General features: G+C 37.4%; 1 protein-coding gene across 1 annotated transcript; it reads right to left on the minus strand.

Moving 5' to 3' along the window:
• Window positions 1-656: 656 nt before the first annotated feature.
• Window positions 657-20,536, minus strand: snx27a (sorting nexin 27a). Its single transcript, XM_084424129.1, has 13 exons — window positions 19,987-20,536; window positions 12,994-13,225; window positions 12,721-12,913; window positions 10,565-10,629; window positions 10,377-10,481; window positions 8,274-8,352; window positions 6,473-6,636; window positions 5,865-5,954; window positions 5,012-5,161; window positions 4,771-4,899; window positions 4,594-4,653; window positions 4,459-4,507; window positions 657-2,916 (listed from the first exon to the last, which is right to left on the minus strand). Exons 1-13 carry the CDS (start codon window positions 20,304-20,306, stop codon window positions 2,849-2,851), a joined length of 1,704 nt encoding a protein of 567 aa, XP_084280255.1. The 5' UTR covers window positions 20,307-20,536; the 3' UTR covers window positions 657-2,848.
• Between the last annotated feature and the right edge of the window lie 1,946 nt (window positions 20,537-22,482).

A 22,482-nucleotide genomic window follows, 5' to 3' on the forward strand; every position in this document is an offset into this window, starting at 1 on the left:
ATGCAATTGGTTACTTAGGATGCTTTAGGAATGTCTCGAGACATTCACGTTTGCCTGCCAAGTGATATCAGTTATGTTGCAAAAAAGGCCAGCACATTCAAGAGAAATCAAACAATAAATAATGTTTTTTTTTTTTCAATAGGTCATTTTATTTAAAATAGTATGTTACAATGTTTCAACCTACATGATGTTTCTCAAAGTTTAATTTTTTTTTATAACTCTGGTTAGTTTAACCTTCACACATTTCAGATATAAAACTATTGTATCCCGTTATTGTTAATTTATGCCATTATCTAGGCTACATGAAATAACGCACGCCTGTTCACCTCCTTCACGTATGCATTATATCTTTTGTCATACAAAGCCCCTTCCTAAACCCAACCGCAGCACAGGCCTCGTCTCAATCCCCTCGATTTAGCAGAAAAATAAATTAACGTTTTCAGTCAGAAAAGCTACAAAGACTCTGTCAGTACTACACATAAGCAGTAAGATTTACAGATGAAGCACAGAAAACACAAACAAATAGCCGTTAAACTTGACAGTATTCATCCCAACATACCAATTTTGGGGAAAACACTCAAAACATTAATAATACTTTCAAGGTGGGCCAAAAGTTAAGAAAACACTCAATGGAAGGATAAGAGTAGGTTAGTGTCTTAAGTTTTAAACTGAAGAGTTATGATGATCTTTAATGGTTGAAGTTCAAGTTAATGACAAAAAACAAACAAATAATCATCCATGTTATAAATACATTCTGGTACATTCATATTCTTCCCTCCCGGCACATTGACACAAAATAAGAAATACTGACCAAACAATTAACATTATAGCGCTGGTGAACATTACGAGGTGGAACACTTTTGACATTTTCTAGACAACACAAAAAGTGTCGCACCTGCGCTCCTGACGAAAGGACAAATTACACGACTGTAAAACACACAAGCCAAACTTATTCTTTTTTTTCATTCACATTGATTAACTATCTGAACTAATCAAATATGGAAATAATCAGGACTGAAGACAAATCAAGTTTTTGTAAATACGCTTAGACCACAGATGCTACTGTGCTGCTGTAATAGGAGCCTTTACTCTAACCAGAGAGCAATCTGATGTAGCGCACACACACACACACACACGCTATACAAACTCACTTATTGATCAAGGTATCGTAGCCAAGGTGGCTTAAGCATTTGGATGAGGATAAGCTCATTTATCACAGTATTGTGCTGGAATGGAATAGTGAAAGCTTCTGACTTGCATTAAACATGCGTGTCTGTTAAGAAAATGTTAAGCTGTGCCTTGTCCTGTGATGAGGGGGGCAACCAACGTTTTTGCTATACCATTTTTTAAGCTCTAGTTCTCTACTATGCATTAAAAGAAGAGTGTTACAACAAGAGAAAAATAGCTAATGTAGACCACTACAAAAAAAACCTGGCTGTTATTCTAGCACACTGGGGAATTTGCACATGAGTTTGAGACTAGTTGCCTTTTGCTTTCTAGAAAACATACGAGAGGACAACATTCTCAGTCCGTCTCTTGTTTTCCCCGTTCAGATCTTGTCAGCAGGTTCGACGTGGTGCTGTTATCTCTCTGTGAGGGAAGCCTCTGCAGTCTCGAACAATAAATTACACAAAAACAAACTCAAGACCAGGACTCGCTCGATGATGTTCCCTCAGAGGCCAACACATAAACTGAACAGAAGTCTCCTGAGCGCAGCTGCTTCTGTGTTTGACGCTGAGGCCCCTTACAGGTCGCTTGTGCGAACTACACTTAACCTTAAAGAGATAGTTCACATTCTGTCATCGTTTACTCACCCTCAAGTTGTTCCAAACCTGTATGAGTTTCTTTCTTCTGCTGAACACACACACACAAAATGTTTTGAAGAAAGTCAGTAACCAAATAGTTAATGGGCCCCATTGACATCCATTGCACTATGGAAGTCAATGGGGTCCATCATCAACTGTTAGGTTCCCCATATTCTTCGAAATATCTTCTTTTGTGAATGAAATTCATACAGGTTTGGAACAACTCGAGGGTGAGTAAAGGATGACAGAATTCTCATTTTTGGTTGAACTATCCCTATAATGTCAGTTCATAATCACTCCTGTCCTTAATTACACAATCACACACACACACACACACTTCCCATGTCACTGCTCCTACAGCCTTGTTTACTTCTCATTTAATTGAAATAAAATTAATAAGAGCTCATTTTAGTCAGCAATACTGGGAAAATCAAGCAATAATGCCATTACAATATTATTTTAGAGATCCCACACTAATTGTTTGTATGGTGACCTTGCTACACAAATTAATTCTTTTTTTTGTTAAGGCATGACGTCCCCCTCCCATATATATATAGTTTAGTCAAACAATTGTGATAGCGGCTGCCATTCCAAATCACAAAGTGGTCATTTGTTAATACGATAACAGTGCCGATTCAGCTCTACCTTAGCTAATGCTCTCCAAAATCCAGCCAGTAGACTTAAAGAATAGCTTGTCTCCTAAACCAATGATGTGGAAGATCTTTCGATCTCGTCCTATGTGGTATTTTACATGTACTTAAGCAAGTTCAAAGTATCTATTGATGAAATGACAGTAGAACCCATTGGTGCTCTTGATCTGGGGTGAAACATCCCTGCAGCCTCTGCTTCGCCATGATAATGGCATTTTGCGTTGCCATGTGGAAAGCTCTGCATCTGAAAGGCACACTTTTGTCTCCGTGGAAACATGGTTGTTATGGTGTCGCTGGGGGTGTTGCCGTGGTAACATGGTCATTATGGTGGTCTGCTCGAGTGTGATGATCCAGCGCAATTTCTGCTGTTCCACAGGGGTCTAGAGAGGGGTTTTAGGAAGTGGCAATCTCGCCCCCTAGGTGGCGCCATCCCTTCTGTTGCTCCAGCGGCGAGATGTAATCTGCAATACAGAAGTGTTTCATTAGCTTTACTAAACATTTTTACAAACATAGGGTTTGTAAAGCTTTTTTTAAATCTTAAATCCCCTATGCCTATGGATTCATAAATTCTGCCTTCTGTTTTACAGGTTCACTAAATTTTAAATCACATTTAGTGTTAGGGGAATTACATTCCCATTAGAGTACACACCAGTCATTTTAAGTGGCCTAGAATGGGGCAACTGGGGCTCACAACAATGAATACTACTTGTATGTGTGTATATATATACACATATACACATATATATATATATACACACACACGCAAACTTTTATGTTAGATGCGATTAATCGCAATTAATTGGTTTGACAGCACTGAAAAAAAATATATATATAACAAAAAAAATAAAAATAATAATAATAATAATAATAATAATAAATATAAATATAAATATATATATATATATATATATATATAAAAAGTGCATAATTTCTCACATTCTAAAGTATTTTAACACACACACACACACGTATATATATATATATATATATATATATATATATATATATATATATATAAAATAATAAAATGTAATATTCAAAAAATTTTAAATCCTGTTTTCGTGGGTTTTATGAGCTGGAAGCCCAAATTATGTACAAATAAACAACTAAATACTTGAAATTGTTTAAGTTGTGGGCCCTGAATCTATAATCTATGGAAGTTTTTGGAATGGAATTATGGAAATAAACTTTTCCATGATATTCTAATTTTTTGGAAAGGGTCTGTGTGTGTATATATATATATATATATATATATATATATATATATATATATATATATATATATATATATATATAAATATAAATAAAATACATATAAAATATATATAAAAATAAATATATAATATGAAAAAATAAAATTATATATATATATATATATATATATATATAGTTGAAATATATTATATATATAAAAATGATACAATTTATTATTTTTTAAAATTTATAAAATATAATTTATATATTGTACATTATAATTTTTTTTAATCAATGAATATTAAATAATAGATGAATAAATTATTTATTAAATTAATTTCAGTTCATACCACTACAGTTTAGATTAAATGAATTCAGTACAGAAAAATACAAAAAAAAAAGTTATTGTATTATTTCAAATATTTACTTTGCACGAGCACAACTGAAATGTGTGAATATATTATTTGCTCATTGAATAAAACAGTGTTCAATAACAAAAAGCACATTTGCTGGAGTATTTCCAATCAATGCTAGCCTACAGTGCATTGGAATCAATGTTTCATGCATTTTGTTTTACATAATAAAGGAATACATTTCCATTACTTGATCATCCGAGAAGGTGCAGGGTTCATTTTATGCACTGATGGCTGAAATGAGCATCACACGCATAACATGTGACTTTGTACTCGTACTAAAATGTAAGTGTGGTAAGTATGGACCTGTATTTCAGGTTTCTGTGCGAGTATGATCATCATAAAAAAATCCCATTAACTTGTGTGTGATTAAATGAGGGCAAAAGGTTCTCTTACCATTATTACTACAGTTCTTATTGCCTTTGTCTGAGGCCTCCTCTTCAACCTTTAACATATCAGAGAGAAACTCATTAACAAATGACAAAAAAAGGCAAAGAAGTTAAAACAGAAATGTGTGCAAATTATTAATACCTCTTTTCTCCATTTGAGCTCACAGAAAATCCTCTCAAAGCACTCGTGCATGTAGTTAAACTGGAGAAGGGAACACAAACACACTCAACCAGGGCTTATTTCTGTTCAAAATGTTCTGAGAAACAGAATTCAGCAAGTAAATAATGAAGCAATCATTTTCATTTTGGGGTGACTTACATAAGGAGTGAATATTTTGACCCAACGAGGTTTCTTTTCTCCCCGCACATACTCAAAGCAGAAGGCCATTCCCTCCTCATCGGTGTCCCATCTTTGCATCTCTGACCATTCGAACACAATCACCTGATTCTGTGAGTCAAAGATAAAGTGTTACTATGGGCGAACAAATCGAACGTGTTCTCATACGGCCAATTCTACGCCTCTAGGTTATGTCTGTACATTCTGAGCATCTTTCGCCCACCTCAAGAGTGCCGTCCTCTGTGCAGGCGTGTAGTTTGAAATGCTTCATGCTGATGGCCGTGATCACATGACCTTTCCTCCGCGAGTCACATGCACAGTGAGGGAAAGTCAACTCGTTATATCCCTCGCATGAGCGCAAAAGACTCAGATACTGCGAGAGAAAGATCACAGAAAAGAAGGAAAACAAATGTTTATTTTGTGTTCAAACAAAATGCCTCTACATATTATTAATAGATTTTGCTTTGCGACAAAAAAGGTAAAGTGTCCAGGTTACATTTCACCCCAAAATAAGAAACAAAACATACAATCAAGACTATCTTAGACCAATGAACATTTTTGTTTGGTACCCAATGTTATTTAAAAAAAACCTTTTCATTAATTGAAACAAAGCTGAAATAAAATTTTAAAATGTTGCCTTGGGAAAAAAAACTGAAATAAAAGCTGAAATGCTAAAATTACTAAATCACTATTAGCAAATATTTAAAAAACTAAATAATAGAAAAAAAAAACTAATTACTAAAAATTAAACGGAAGGATATAAAAATATATAGAAAACTGTAATAATATATAAATAATACTATAATAACACTTTGAGCCATATATTAATTGATTTTTTTTGCCTTACAGTTATAATAACTAAATGTTACAGTGCAATACAATTCTTTTAACTGCCCCCCAAAATATGCTTGATTTTATTATTATTAAAATAATTTCTTTTAATTTGATTTTTAAGGTGAAAAGTGACCTGGACATGTTTTTTGACAGGGTTTCAATGAAAAGATGAATAGCATTTAAATGGAGTATTCTATTTAAAAGTCTGTTTGGCATTCAATGACGGATAAAGTATGAGAGACCGTTGTCATCTTTCTCTGTTCTGCTAGTTTCTGGAGCTGGTACGCTTTATCCTCTGCTTTAATGAATCCCTTCTTCACATCATCCTGTGCCTGAAGAAAAGAGACCAAAACACAGAATGTAAGAGATGAACAGCTCTGACTGATATATGAGCTGAAGAACAGTTCGAAAGCAAGTCATTAATGACTTCAGCTATAGAGTTTATGTAGCCCCGCCGTTGTTCAATGTTATGTTAATGTTCAAACATTACAATGCTCATGAGAACTTTCATTAACTCTACAATAAGTAAATCCACTTCACTAGCCACTCTTCGACAGCGATGCCATAGACGGAGCTAATGCAAAAAGGGAAGTTTAAACAAAATTCTAAAGATGGCTGCATGCTTGTTTCCCTGTACACATAAAATGTAAATTAAAACAAAGCAAGCATGTGTGGTTTTAGATGATGCATTAACCTGACACCCTGCTAGCTGTTCAAAGTCCATTTGCGCGGTTTATGGTCTGCATTTACCATAATGTGCGACGTGTTTATATTTATAATGATATAATGACTGGAGACACTATAAATGACTTAATCTGCGATAAGAGAATTGACAATAACCCGGACTGACCTGATGGAAGCAGTAGTGCAGGGCCAGTGGGTTGTCCCGCAGCAGTTCCTCTTCCTGTGTGCTGAAGAGCCACTTGCGCACCGTGAGACACGTCCCAGGGACAGCTGACGTGTAGTTCTGAACATACAGCTTGTGCGGAAACTCATTAGGAGCCAATTTGCGCACTTTAGGAAGAAATGACAAAACAGAAAAAGAGGACAAGAGAGAGATTTTCAGTAAATACTGCAAACAGTTTAGTGTTTCGTGGTAAATGTACTATCTTTATATGGTGTAATATACACTGCAAATCTGCCATAGGTACACTACTGTTCAAAGTTTAGGGTCAAGTAACATTTTTTTCAAATATAAATACATTTTATTTAGCAAGGACACAATAAACTGGCAGTGAAGAAATTGATAATGTTGCTTTAAAAAAAAAAAACTTTTCTTTTTATTCAAAGAATCCTGATAAAAATAAAATAAAATAAAATAAAAATTCACCACCAGGCTGATTGAGTTCTATTTCCAAAAAATTCTGTTATCAACCCCACAGTGGAAAATAAAACCAAATCCATACCGGCCGGGTCGGATTGGCATGGAATGGAACTGTTAAGCATTGAGAACGGTTTGGCCCGACGGTGGTAAAGCAGCCACGATTTCCACAAAAATATTAGGCAGCACAATTGTTTTCAACAAACAATAAGAAGAAATGTTTCTTGAGCATCAAATCAGCATATCAGAATGATTCCTGAAAGATCATGTGACACTGAAGACTGAGTAATGATGATGAAAATTCAGCTTGGCCAACACAGAAGTATAACACATTTTAAACTATATATTAAAATAGAAAACACTTATTTTAAATACATTACTGTTTTAGTGTATTTTTTATTAAATAAATACAGCCATGGTGGGCATAAGGAACATTGAAGAAATCTTACTGACCCCAAACATTTGATTTATCTGATGATTCTGGTTATCAACTCAATGGAGGGGAAGACTTTCACTAACAACTTAAATTTTGATCGGTTTGACACAAAGCTATCGTATGACTTGGAATATAAAGAACAATTCACATGGACCACTTGGATGACACTTTTCTGGTACGGTTTCTTCCTTTTTGAAGCCTGAAAGCCCCATAGAAGTTACATGTTTCAACTCAATATTTGATATTTGAAACTATCTAGCCGTCATATGTGGCATAAGCAGACAAAAACATTCGGTAAGACTTTAGTTTGGGACCAATTCTCACTATTAACTCATTGCTTATTAACTTGCATATTGACTGTTTATTAGTACTTATAAAGCACACATTAATGCCTTATTCTGCATGACCATATTCTACATCCCTTAATCACACTCCATACCTAAATTAACCACTACAACAACAACCATACTAACAATTGATTAACAGTAAATTAGGAGTTTATTGCTGCAAAAGTCATAGTTAATAATGTATATGTGTTCCCCAAACTAAAGTGTGACCAAACATTCTTCTATAAACGTATGCAAGAAGGGTTTTGCGAAGGATTTACACAAGAATCTGTTATGTTCATGTTTCATTAACAAGACCCAATGTCCTTATGAGCTCAGTAGCACCTTATCAGAGCTTGCCAGCTGGGGCAAAACATTGTTTGTTTGATTAAGAAAAGATCAAGAAGCGGCAGTTTAATCACTGTTTAAAAGAATCATAAGCGCAATTACTTTTGACTTCATAACAAGGTCAACTGCTTTCCTCAGTGAATATCTAAATGCTTTCTTCCCTTCCTGTTAGAGGCCAACTCAGGACAGACACGTGAAGGAAAATAGAGCCATTACTCACCAAATGAGTGGTTAATAACTTCGAAGAGAGCAAAGTAACTGGCCATCATGCTGTCCATCCCAACCTTCATGACAAGAGCCTGAAAAAGGGAAAATGATACTTGTTTATGACTAGGATGAGCTGTTGTTGAGGTCATTGAGTTGAAGGGGTCATGACATGGAATTTTATTATTTTAAAAATGTTCCTTGAGAGGTTCACTTTGTTTGCATAAAACAAATAAATAAATAAATGCAGGAAAAAATATTTTTTCTGACCCTTTGTCTGAAATGATCTGTTTTTAAGGGGCGGCTCTTTTAAGGCTCGTCAGTAAACAGCCATGGTTATGATTGGCTGACGTCACTGCAGTGGAAATAGTAGGTGTGTTCGACTTCATGCAGCGCTGCACAGACTGAGTGGCGTCTGAATTGAAGCATTGAGATAGTGCAGACGCCACGTCACTGTGAAGTATGGCATCAAAATACCGCAACATAGCCGTTTCACGACTGGCTTTTCATGTAACTATAATGTTATATTGTCATGCTTATCAAAATAAAACTGATAAAAAAAATATATTGGCCCTCATTTAATGGTATTTAAATAGTATTGGCTTATGTTGAACTTTATTCTTGTACAGATGGCGCTGTATTAAGCAGTAAATGAAAAGTGTTTCTGTTGCTTCAGGAAACCGTCTGTGTATTAATCCACTTTGTCTATTAATTCCATTATGAAATTGCTAACTTATAGTTTGCGATGCAGTTGCTGTCAGACCCATTCAATACAGCTGGCTAAAAGTTTCAAGAGAAGTTTCTTTGCGAACTCTCCATTACACTGCCTCGTTTACAAAACAATCTGCAGTCAAATGCTCTGAACAAACATATAATCCTTTGCAAGATTTGGGACGCCATTAAAAATAAGCCATCCACTTGTTTGTGATGCTGGGATCCTTCTAAGGTCTGTACAATACGGTGGCCCAGTAGTGCACAACACAACTAAATTAAGCCACAACACAACGAAATGAATCCACAACACAACGGAAAATGTACAACACAACGAAATAAAGCCGCAACACAACGGAAATGCCCCCGACCACTAGAGGGCTCTCGGATTGCGGTAAAGTTAGTTTTCCGGCAGTCTTAAAGGGATTAGTTTTTAACAGTGTAACCATTGTATATCGACATAAAATATACTTCAAAATCACCTACATGAATTATAGCTGCGTATTTATACTGGAGAATGCTTTGACGCGCTACAACAGCGCATCCCTAAGGGAACGTCTGGCAATTCCACCAAGTGGTTAAAACCTATTATTTATTATAATATAATTTGATAAATAAAAATAAAAATCATTTGGCGAATTGCTGAATTACAGGAAGGTATTGGTACAATTTTACCTGTAAACCAGTCTGGTCACTAGGAACCTACCACAAGCTTTGGGACATGAAAAAAAAAAAAACCTTTAGGTGAATTACAGCCTAATGTTTAAAAAAAACAAAAAACAAATTGTGTATTGTGCATATAGGGAGCTATTGGCACAATTTCCCCTGTTGTAAGTCAGTTTGGTTAATAGGAACTGCAACCTTTGAAACATGATACAAGAAAAAACCCAGAAATTTCCTAAAAAAAAAAAATTGTTTACTGTAATAAAGGGAGGTATTGGAAAGAAATCAGCTGTAGTAAGTCAGTCTACTACCAATACAATCAAGCTTCGGATTTGGAACATGTCTGTTTTTGAATGTTAAAAGTAATTTTAATTTATACAAATTATACGTTTTAACAACTTGAAAGAATTGCCGGACGTTCCCTTAGGTATCAAGCGCTGGTAGCGCATCAAAACATCTATGCTAAGCTATGCTAAAAGTGGAACCGCCAGACCCGGAGATCGGCTGAATGGATTCGAAAACGGTAAAACTCAGCTGTTTAACTCTGGGGGAGTTGTAAAATGAGCCTATTTCCAAAAAAAGTGGAGTGTCCCTTTAAGGTTAAAAAACCTCATAAAGTGAAATTTTCATGCAATGGGACCTTTAATGATACAAAACCTCTTATAAATCAAAATATCACGTAAAATTTGATTTAATGACCCCTTTAAATAGTCAGACTGTGTTGCATGAATAAATGACATTTTACCTGGTAAACCTGGTCAGTGGTGCTATTCTTTCGGACTCTCACTGAAGCTGTAGTTTTATCAGGCAGCGCTATCCGTAACTCGACATCTGTTACACTGTTGTGGTTCTATAACAAGAAGCGCATGTTAAACAGAGTCGCTGAGCAAAACCACTTCCACACAGATCTAGTTTTTGCACACACATACTTACCTCGTTTGATTCAGACAGGAATTCTTGCATAATGTCACTCTCACCTATGATCCGCACTGAGCAGACTAAATAGAGAAAGAAGTCGAGAGACAGGATATATATTTATATAGAGCTCAGCAGAAGTGCGTTTCATATCTTCATGCATCTATGAGCAAGTGTACAAAACCACATCCAATGGTGGCTTAACTGCAAAGATGACAATACAAAAACATCCTTGAACAAATATAAAATCATCTGTAATAAAAATAATAATACAAATCAGGACCTTAAAATCAGGGGCCAGATTCACGAAATCTTCTTGAGAAAGAAGTTAAGAAAATCCTTAAGATAATTTCTAAGAAGTTCATAAGAATTTTCCTAAGTGCAATTCTTGAAAAATTCTTAAGATGAATATATTTTTTAAAGAACACTTTTTTTTTTTTTGACAGGCTTTGGTGTTATTGAAAGGCTCACTGAAAGAAAAACACCTCAAAGCTTGTATTTTTGCACTGCCTGCAGATTGCTGTAGTTATCATTATAAAAGTGCAGACTACTTTGGTCACGACTGGCTTGACGGGAGTTAATCAGTCAGCGCCATGTTTTTAAATGCACCGTGTCAAGTTAAAATAGATATTTTAAAAGAGCCTGTCTCAAGAAGATGCAGAACGTCGTTTTGCACTTTCTATAGAGTGAACGTGTCCTGTATCTGTCGCTAGTTCTAGCTAGAGTGAACGCATCACGTACAGCCTACGCGTTCACTCGAGAAGTGATCACTATTTTAATAATCGATCCGTGTCACTCATACTAGTATTATGTATTATATGTAGCTAGTGTTACGTTATAATGCTTAATCTTTGAAACAACCAAATAAATTCATTCAACATCTTACCTTTGGGGATTTAAAGGAGACATATCATGCTTTTAAATTGTTCCTTTTTACATATAAATCATACATTTGTAGTCTATATAAAGCGGAACTGCAATGCTTGGGTCTGAATTCCTCATTATTATAGCTCCACAGGCCCCTTTTCTACCCCTTTTCTGATGTGCGTCTGAGAGCAACTCGTTTTGGTGCGGTCTCTTTAAATACAATTGAGACACTTCATACCCCGCCCCCTCTCCAGGTTGCAGAGGTTCAACTCCACCCCGTTCGGCCATTTTTGTAGTTTGATAGCAGAGATACGATTATCTAGCGGCACAGAAACTTTTTATTCACACGTTATTAACAAAATGTCAACAACGGAAGACTTGTCCAGCCAGCCTTACATGTTCGAGCCAGAGTCAGAGCCGGAGCGAGATGAAAATGAAGACGACGAACCTGTAGAACAACGTCTTCATATGGATCTATCGCACTGGTGTGTACTGTATTTACACATGAAACTTTGGTCTTCCGACCTTTTACCACCGTGTCGATTTATTTCGATTAATATGTGCGAGGGAGAGAGAGCAAGACAGCGTCTAGTTTGGAGACGGTGATGTCTTGTTTACACTTTCGCCTGGCTCTGAAGAGAGAGAGAGAGAGAGAGAGAGAGAGAGAGAGAGAGAGAGAGAGAGAGAGAGAGAGAGAGAGAGAGAGAGAGAGAGAGAGAGAGAGAGAGAGAGAGAGAGAGAGAGCGACCGGGTCTCTCTCTCTGCTCGTTCTTTCAGTTAAACATGCGCCCTTGTCACAAGCGCGGCAGTTTATCTACATTAGACGGTGTAATGAAGCGTGTGGGTTACTACATCCAACAACCGAACATTTTAACTTACCCTCTCGTAACTTCTGCATCCTTTAGTTTGGACTACAAAATTGCAGCAAGAAATAAAAATGGCGGATTGCTCGAAGTGTTGGGCCGGAAGTCAATGTCCTTATTTGGCAGTTCCGCTGCAAATACTGTGACGTAATAGTTCATAAAACGTCATAGATAACAGAAAAATCGGAACAGGTTGAAAAATATGACCAAAACAGAATATAAAGATATCAACGAAGCACCTGAAGAGAATAATTTAATATTTTCTGTACTTCTAAACACTCCAAATATACAACAAAATGCATTTAAGGGCTAAAAAAGTGCATTTGGCATGATATGTCCCCTTTAAGACAGGTTGGTGGTTATCCTAACTGAACTAAGGCCTAATCCTGGCTTAATCTAAACCCTGTCTGTAAAACCGGGCCTTAATGTCCTCCTCTCTCTCACCTCTCTCCATGTATTCCTCCAATCCTCTCCTGCGAGCGTCCAGCTGTTGTTCAGACAGAGAGAAGGGCCACTTCCCTGGCAGTTTCGGGAAAGTGTAGCTGGAAAACTCTCTCTTCAGGTTCTGATGAAGTATTGCGAACTCCCGGTAACGCTTCGAGCACATCTGTCTGCCCGACATGTACACGTTATACACCTAAGACAGGAGGAAACAAAGATTATTAGCACTAAACAGCCAAAAGGGAAAAGAGCTTTTATGCTTTCTGCGCAACTCACCACAAACTTCTCGGAGTGCTGTTCCACATGTTTGTATGTGGGGACTGAAATGGGGACGGCCTGCTTGTCGCTGTAGTCGTAACTGGGCTGCACTGCACTTTCTTCTCCGGCATCAAGTCCGTCCCCTTCCTGTGCCGGGACAGAGAGCACGGTCAACACCAGCTCCCTCTCTCCGGCCCGGATCAGATCCACTACCTGCTTGTGCGTCGCCCCCTCCACGCTCACCCGGTTACTGCAGGAGAAACGGAAAAAAGTGGGTCACGTTACAGGGGTGAAATATTAAGACGGTTTGGGGCCGGTTCATCTTTTTTTTACTGCTTTTGAAAGAAGTCTCATACTCAACAAGGCTGCATATCTGACAAATACAGTACAGTAAAACACTGAAATACAAGTACAATTTAAAATAACTGTTTTAATATATTTAAAACTGTAATTTATTTCTAATTTGGCGACCTGAATATTCATCAGCAATTACTCCAGTCTTCAGGGTCAAATCATTCCAATATGCTGATTTGATGCTCAACATTTCTTATTATTATCACGGTTGAAAACAATTGTGCTGCTTAATTTTTTGTTTTTCAGGATTCACTGATAGATAGAAAGTTCAAAGGCACAGCATTTATTTGTGTTCATGTTTATTTTATGTCTTTACTGCCACTTCTGATTAATTGAATGCATCTTTTCCTGAATAAAAATATGAATTCAAATAAACCCCACACTTTTTGAATGGATTTAGATATTCAAAATCTCATTGGTGTTGAGGGAACTCATTTGACCACACAAGGCAAAAAGTGGCTTTATTTTAAAACATTTAATTGTGATTTGCAAGCAAATCAGCCCTTTAGCATACCGTTTTAATTGGATATCTGCATTAAGCATTGAGATCTTCAATAGTGAAACAATCCAAACATTGTTTTCCTTCACCATTAAAGCAAAGGTTATTACTCTCTTTAAACTGGTGTAATAAGCCATTTTACAATTAATGGAAATGAAACCCAGAGTAGTCTATTAACCAAAGGTTTACATTTCAAGAAGGGAACTGCTGATGTCTTTTTCAAAAAGTCAGTTTTTTTTGCAGCTGGTTTACAGGGTTTTTCAGCTAATAAAAGGTTGAAGGTCACTGGGATCTCTTCCTTTAGTTATGAATTATTGTTTTCATATGAACATGATCTCACCAACAATGACCCATAGAGCACATGCCACCTGTCCATCACTTATTATTATTATTATTACCACCATCACTTATTCATAAACCAGGTGACAGATGGAGGAAGACAGTAATGGGGAGGTATATTTCATGACGCCGTCGCCATGCAAAAATGAGGGTAGACAAAGCTGACAGACCAGTTTTCTACACTACCACAGAACGAAATCCATTAGTGATTTGATTATATTAAAATTGGAGGGAAATAAAAAATGCAAGGCTCTTCTGGTATAATTAATTTACATTCTCAATAGGAAAAAAACATAAAAATAAATTCATCCACGGCATAAACAAAGACAGTGTCTCTAGTAATGGAAATAAATACTTTCACTTTATAACAAAAAATATATAGAGCAGAAAAATATGGTGCTTGTATTCTCTGTCATAACTTTAAATCACCAGAAATACTGATAGAGATTATTATGGGGTCTCTTAACTTATCCTAAATCCCAACTGTCCATCCCACAAATCTATGCCAATGTCTCATACTTTAATCCAATTCAATATAAAAATCACATGCTTGAAGACTTGAACATGCTGAACAATGAGTTTGGAACAGGAACAAACTGTTGTGTAACATGACATTATCACATGACCAGCTAATGACTGTCACTGCAATGATTCCCTGATACTTCCTCATTTCAGATTGGAAGTACTGTTATAATTCTAAAGAAGATACCATATTGATTTTCTTTTCCTTGTTAAACATATTCATGTTTATATCATTGAACTGAAGACAGGGACGACGCTCACCAAAGACTGTAAATGGAAAACAGCCTTGGTTTGTGAACCCACTCCTTCTTCCTTAAAGCAGTTCCTCAGGAAACCAGCCTTGGGCTAATGAAACCTTTACGTACTAGGATCATTTAAAAAAAAAAAAAAAAAAAAAAAAAAAGGTAATGTCAAAGCATTACAAAAAACAATCTTGAAAGTTCCAGTTCCCATTTATTCATCACAAATGGCCAGTTGGTTCTTTAAAAGGGTCCAGATGCAACACTTAGCATGTGAGATATAATATATAACATTCACATTGATTAACACAATAACAACTAGGGTCGGCACAGTACCAAAATTTCAGCCGATAAAAATACCAGTAAAATTTTGCATTCTTGATACCAATTTTCTAGAGCAAAAACTTCTGATTTAAAGGGTTAGTTCACCCAAAAATGAAAATTCTGTCAGTAATTACTCACCCTCATGTTGTTCCAACCCCGTAAGACCTTCGTTCATCTTCGGAACACAAATTAAGATATTTTTGATGAAATCTGAGCCATGTCTCACTCCTCCATAGACTGCTAGGTGACCGAAACTTGCTGGCCCAGAAAATGTATTAAAGAGATCGTTAATATAGTCCAAGTGACTCCAGTGGCTCAATCTTAAGTATATCAAGCGACGAGAATACTTTTTGTGCGCAAAAACAAACAAAAATAACGACTTTATTCCACTATTCATTTCCTTCTCTCTGGGCCTCGAGTTGGTTCACGTAGTGTTTTTGCGCAGCGCGTCTGTGTTGTACGTCACACGCATCACACACATGACCAGCGTCGGCCAATAGTGAGCCTACGTGGTGACGTACAACACAGACGCGCTGCGCAAAAACACTACGTGAACCAACTCGAGGCCCAGATAGAAGGAAATGAATAGTGGAATAAAGTTGTTATTTTTGTTGTTTTTTGCGCACAAAAAGTATTCTCGTCGCTTGATATACTTAAGATTGAGCCACTGCAGTCACTTAGACTATATTAACGATGTCTTTAATAACTTTTCTGGGCCAGCAAGTTTCGGTCACCTATAAGTCTATGGAGGAGTGAGCCAGCTCTCAGATTTCATCAAAAATATCTTAATTTGTGTTCCGAAGATGAACGAAGGTCTTACGGGGTTGGAACAACATGAGGGTGAGTAATTACTGACAGAATTTTCATTTTTGGGTGAACTAACCCTTTAAGTACTAACTTAAAAATATTTTGTCCCGTTTTGTCTCGTCCGTTGGTTATCATGGTCAATCATCGCAGTTTAGATTTAATCTCCCATTTAAATACAGTTGTCAGTCCGGAAACTGCTAAATGAATCTCTTATTTACATCATGTTTTCACTTTGTTGGTTATAATGAAAGGATTCATTATTGAACAAAACAAATCCTCTTGCATTTTCAGTGGTGTTAAAGGTGCTCTAAGCGATGTCACGCGTTTTTTTGACCAAACATTTTTTTGTCACATACAGCAAACATCTCCTCACTATCCACTAGCTGCCTATCCCCTGAACACACTGTAAAAAAACGTGGTCTTTGTAGACAGCCCAGGCTCCACAAACGGCAACAAAAACAAACTGGCCCAACCTGGACCACGAAACATAACAAACAGTGTTCCAGCCAATAACCGACAAGAATGATTTGGGGGTGGGGGTTGGGGGGTTAGTGCGCATGCACATGAAGGGGGGTGTGGGGAGTGGAGGAGAAAGAAGCATGAAGAGATAAGTTAGCTAGAGGAGAGATGTCCTAGACAGCGACGACGACTAACGTTAGGAAGGTAGGTAAGGAGAAGGAACGCACAAAGTCCTGAATTTACATCGGAAAAGCACGGAAGGGAGGGGGAGGGGACGGGCTGAGGATGAGGGAGGGTCGAGCTAGCCTCCGTTTCGTTTGACAATACTTTGAACGTCAACAAGACGTGACGTCACCCAACATCGCTTAGAGCACCTTTAAGTGGATTGTGTATAACTTACTGACTAGCACCTCTGATAGGCCACCTTGTTCACACGCTTAACAGATATGATTGTGATTGGCTACAATGCTCAACGCTTGTAAAAACCGCTGTAAATAAAAGCCTGATGCATAGGGTCGCTGTGATTTTGCCAAGACATGTTCCTGGATCAACATCTATTGAACAACATTCCTGTCCATTCCTTTTATTCCTAACACTATCCCTATCCCTACACCTAACCCGACCCATAATTTATCACTAAAATCAGAGGGAAATAAGCCGCTAACCCTTAAACTTAATATTAACTGAAAAACGATGTTGATCCAGGAACAGTTCTACTTGGTAAAATCACATTAACCGATGCTCAGACAGCGGTCAAACAAACACATCTATTCAAATATACCGGGTACTCGTACTACTGGTACAGCAGAAATGCTGGTACCATCAACTTTTGCTTTAGTACCGACTGGTACCAGTAGTACCAGTACATTTGACAACCCTAATAACCAAAACCATCTAAAAAAATCTGTTTTCAAAGCTGATTTGTTTAAAAAGACTATTCAGCAGCATTGCTCAACAACTGTTCTTTAAAAAAACATACTAATCAAAATATTTATGTTCCTAAAGATGTTCCTCAAGAATTTCCAGTGAATTACTAGAGGTAAAGAAATGTGTTTTAAATGAACTTTCTAAAGTAAACTTGACCGAGGCTAAGTAACAACCTTCATGTCCCTAATAACCTTTTGCATTTCCTTCCTTTCAGGGAGGGGTAGGCTAAATGTTTTCATGACATTTGCAATGGGATAAAATTAGCAAAATCGAACACATTACTGAATCAGATCTTCATTTTGAGTAAATGTGAAGTTTTAAAGAGAACAATGAGTGATAAAAATAACTATAAAGGAGTTTAGCATCATTTTTATTTAAAAATAGTCTCCTGACATTAGTGTGCAGTAGCCTACATGAATTATTTCTTTGTTTACACACACACACAAGCCCGGAGTTTATCTAATACACACAATTTAGACAGCCAAACATTGAGTTCAGACAGAGATAGACTATCTGAGAAAAGTGGTTTGAGTGAAACCGACAACAGCACACCACCAGCATACCACCTTATTGACTGAAACTGACATTGTGAAGAACTGTGCCACATTCTGTGGTCCTTGTGAATCCTTATACAACTTCTGATTTTCTCATAGATAAAACAGTGACCCCAATACGTCTCAGTTTTACAATGCTGATCATGTTACCCGTCACACCTCCAAATAACTATGACCAGTGGCGTGGCTCTATACATAGGCTACATAATCTAGCTTATGAATTAACATGCAAAGCAGATCTGTAAAATATTCACTGAAGAAGGAAGATACTTTCTAAAACCTGTTCTCAATGTTAACACGTTTGCTCATTGCAGTAAACTATAAAAATAAATTGTACCAGTAGGTACAAATACTATTATATAGTAAAATGCCAATTAATCTGCCAATATTTTGACTTATCTTATTAATAAGATCATCTTTCTGCTTAATGTCAAACTTATACTGACAGACTTGTTAGTGCACATTTTCAAATATTCTCCGGTGAAATTTGAGTAAATATTATTGGTGGTTGACATGTTTTTAGTGCCCACTGCCAATAATTAGAGAGCACAGCAGCCAATATAATACTGATATATATGTAATATAGGCCAATACATCTTAATTAAGGCAACTGACATGTAATAGGCTGGCATGTGCATTACTGTTAAAAGTTTGGGTTCAGTAAGATTTTTTTTAAAGAAATTTATACTTTTATTCTAAAAGTCAAGGGCACATTAAAATGATCAAAAGTGAAAGTAAAGAAATGTTTTAATGTTACAAAATATTTCTATTTTAAATAAATGCTGTTCTTTCAGACCTTGCTATTCATCAAAGAATCCTGAAAAAAAGATTATGTATTACAGTTTGAGTTTGCACACAAATATTAAGCAGCTCAACTGTTTTCAACATTGATAATAGTAAGAAATGTTGGGCATCAAACCAGCATATTAGAATGATTTCTGAAGGATCATGTGACGCTGAAGACTGAAGTAATGATGCTGAAAATTTAGCTTTGCCATCACAGGAATAAATTACAGTTTTAAAATATGAAAATAGAAAATAATTATTTTAAATTGTAATAATATTTCACAAGTTTACAGTTTTTACTGCATTTTTGATCAAATAAATGCAGCTTTGGTGAGCATAAGTGACTTATTTTCTTACCGACTGAAACGTTTGAACAGTAGTGTATGATATTAAACCATTTTTATACAATGTTCACTAAAAGTATAAGAAAACACCCACCCACACACACACATATATGTTTTCTTATACTTTTAGTGAACATATATATATATATATATATATATATATATAGATAGATAGATAGATAGATAGATAGATAGATAGATAGATGGAAAATGTGCTTCTTTAAATTTGTTAGTTTTATGTAATCTTATTTGCTACTTATGTACATTATATCGACCACATATAATAAAGAATAATATAGTTATTAGCCATTTTAACACATATCGGTTGACCAGTGCACTTTTTAAAATGGTCAATCATATGCACTTCCCAGGCCAGGATAGTAACGCTCATATCAAGCACAATTTAGGATGCTAACTTGTCAAGAACTACATTTATCAGCTGCATCGATGATAAGAGATCAATATGACAGCATGTGATCATGCAACTGTCATGCATCAACAAGTCATAGTGAGAGACTCTTCTGGATTTATATGACACACAAGCATAAGCTGGCTGGCTATATAGCACGCACGAATTATTGAATAAACGCCGATGATGACCCTGTTGCACAACAACCGTTCTGCATTTGAAAACTTCCAGTACGTGTTATCTGCTCAAGCCTTACATAATAATGATCTGTTTATTGCATTAGCAGGGATGTGTTGGCATGCACGGCCACGAAGGCTTAAACAAGTCCAATGCTAATGTGTAAAAATAACGCAAAGCCACCGGTGACTATGTGTCAAACAGACTGACAGTAGAGCAAAGCTTATTCCCAGGCTAAAATGAGAAGTAAAGTGGAAAATAAAAGACTTACACCTCTAGTATTCTGTCTCCTTTCACGATACCGGCCCGGTCCGCCGCACCCCCGGGTAGCACGGCGCTTACATGCTGGAGAGGAGCATACAGCTCCCCGTTAATGCTCCGCAGTTGGCCGCCTTCACTCACTTGACCGCGGACGTTGAATCCGTATCCAGATTCTGACTTTATTATCCGAACCACGCGCGGACCCGAAGTCACCAAGGTCGGGGTCTGGCTACCAGAACCGAGCATCCCCGAACCGTTAACGCGGGGCGCTGTGGGCAGCAGTGACGGAGGAGCGGGCCGAGCAGTCTCATCTCCTTCGCTTTCCGCCATCTTTAACTCGCTTTTCACCCCCTCTCCTCCCGGAGGCCTTCAAAACAACAAGCCAGAAATACGCGTGACCCGCCCAACCATCACAAGACTTCTTTCACTTTCACAGACTGTGTCCAGTGTGTTTAGAGGAGGACGGAGAGCCTCTTGTGGAGGTTGTCCGTTTGTTTAGGTGAATTATGTAAGAGGATATCCTGTAACAGACTTACAGTACTCGAGGCACAGCTGAAGCCAAGGATGGTTGCATGTAAGAAGCTGCAATCACTATTGTTTTTACCATGATAGCAAATAAAAAGTGACATGATGATGTAGCCTACCAAAATATTACCAGGGCAAGTTGCCAAAATAAAGTATTTTTTTTTATTTATTTTTTTTGCTACAGCTGTTGTGTAAACAATTGAACTCAATAAAACTACACTGACATACATTCTGACAAGAGTCAAACATTCAGTTTCAGATCTTTATTTTCAGATTTTAGAATATTTTTCATATATTGGGGCAAGTTGTCATATTTTTGGCCAGAACATTAATATTTTGTATATTGTTTATTATTATTATTTTACATTTGTCAAAATGTAACTCTTTATTTATGTTAACCACACCATTGGGGTAGCAGGTCAAATTAGAAATTTTCACTGGACTAAAGTGAAACAACTAGCCCTAGTCTTCCCTGTACTTTATGCCCAGTCATACATTAGTAAGAATAAATGGTGTATTTTGACAATTTGTAGCCTATGTGTGATCTGACATGATAATGCAACAAACAAATTACATACATTTTGACAAAACATAGCCTACATTTGGATAAAGCAACAATGTCCAAACTATGACAATCATCCACTGAGTTGTTTGTTAGAGCATCATCTTTGATTTGTTACCACAGTTCGAATAGTATAATACTTAATTGTATTATTTTATTTTTCTATGCATGTCTGAAAAGTGTATGCCAATGGATGTAGTTTGGCGCTTGTACAGGTCTTTTCTGCCCTCTTGTGGCATAAAAGAAAACATACGAACCATAACCATTTGGAGGAGGAAATGTGTTTGCTCACGGGGTTGTTTGCTATGTGTTTTTAGCAGAGCAAACAAGGTGGCTAACTGTCAGAATTTCAGCAACATTGGCAAAGCCCAGTGTAAGTAAACAAGACTATAATATTATGGCAATGAGAACAACCAGGATGCATAATAAGATCTTATACATACTTGTCTTGGGCCTGTTGAGAAGGCTTAATTTTTAACCCCATTTATTTATCTTTATTATTATTGTCACCAGTGTGGTTGCAAAAGAGCACAAAGATGAAGGGAAGATCCGGAGGCTCGCAGGACAGAGGTGACTGGGGCTCAGCAGCCCGGGGCAGAGCCTGTTGGAGTGAGGACAATGGTACTACCAGATGGAAGGAGGAACCCGGCTGAGCCAGCGGGGTGGAGGGTCGAGGCGTAGCCGGAGACGGCGACATCCGAGGCCAAGCCATAGCGATGATGGACCAAAGTGAAGCCAGTGGGATGAGGGAGCCTGGCTGAGCCCAAGGGATGATGACCCATGGTGGAGCTGAGGTAAGCGTGGAGCCAAGGTGAAGCCGATGGGTTGGAGCCGAGGGCCAAGGTGGAGTCTGGGGCTCGGGGGCTCGGAGGCCCGAGGTGGAGCTAGGGGGTCGACACACCAGGGCGGAGCTGGATACCTGGAAGCCCAAGGCGAATCCAAGTAGCTGGGTGCTGGAGCCACTGATAGGAGCCAGTGGGACAGAAGAACTGTATGGCATTGTCAGAGGAGGATGCAGTGGGATACTGGTCAGTACCAGCGGCAACAAAGGACACTTGAGGCTGGAACTAGCAGAATACTTAAACCCCCCCTCATGAACCATCATCCGTCGGGGGAGTTAGTTGTTTGATTTGAGAATTTCGATCGGCCCTGGAAAAATAAATAAGTGCACTGTTGGGGTAATGTGTTTGATATGCAAGGTCCAGAAACTCACTATAGTGTGGTCCTCGAGGGTAGGATGATCGTGGGTAAGGAGAAGGAGACGAACAGCTGTGCAGATCCATATTCTTTTTTTTTTTTTTTACTCGTTTTGAGGGCCGGTTCTTCTGTCACCAGTGTGGTTGCAAACAAGCACAAAGATGAAGATGAAGGGAATATCCCAGAATCTATATAGTCTTTATTTACAAAATCAAAACACAG

Source organism: Rutilus rutilus, assembly GCF_951802725.1.
Source record: "Rutilus rutilus genome assembly, chromosome: 11".
Lineage (NCBI taxonomy): Eukaryota > Metazoa > Chordata > Actinopteri > Cypriniformes > Leuciscidae > Rutilus > Rutilus rutilus.

Coding starts and splice junctions, on each gene's coding strand:
- snx27a (XM_084424129.1), bottom strand. CDS start 20,306: ATGGCGGAAAGCGAAGGAGATGAGACTGCTCGGCCCGCTCCTCCGTCA. Junction 10,630..12,720: donor GGAGGAATACATGGAGAGAG/GTGAGAGAGAGG, acceptor TTCTCTATTTAG/TCTGCTCAGTGCGGATCATA. Junction 8,353..10,376: donor CCACTGACCAGGTTTACCAG/GTAAAATGTCAT, acceptor TCCCTTTTTCAG/GCTCTTGTCATGAAGGTTGG.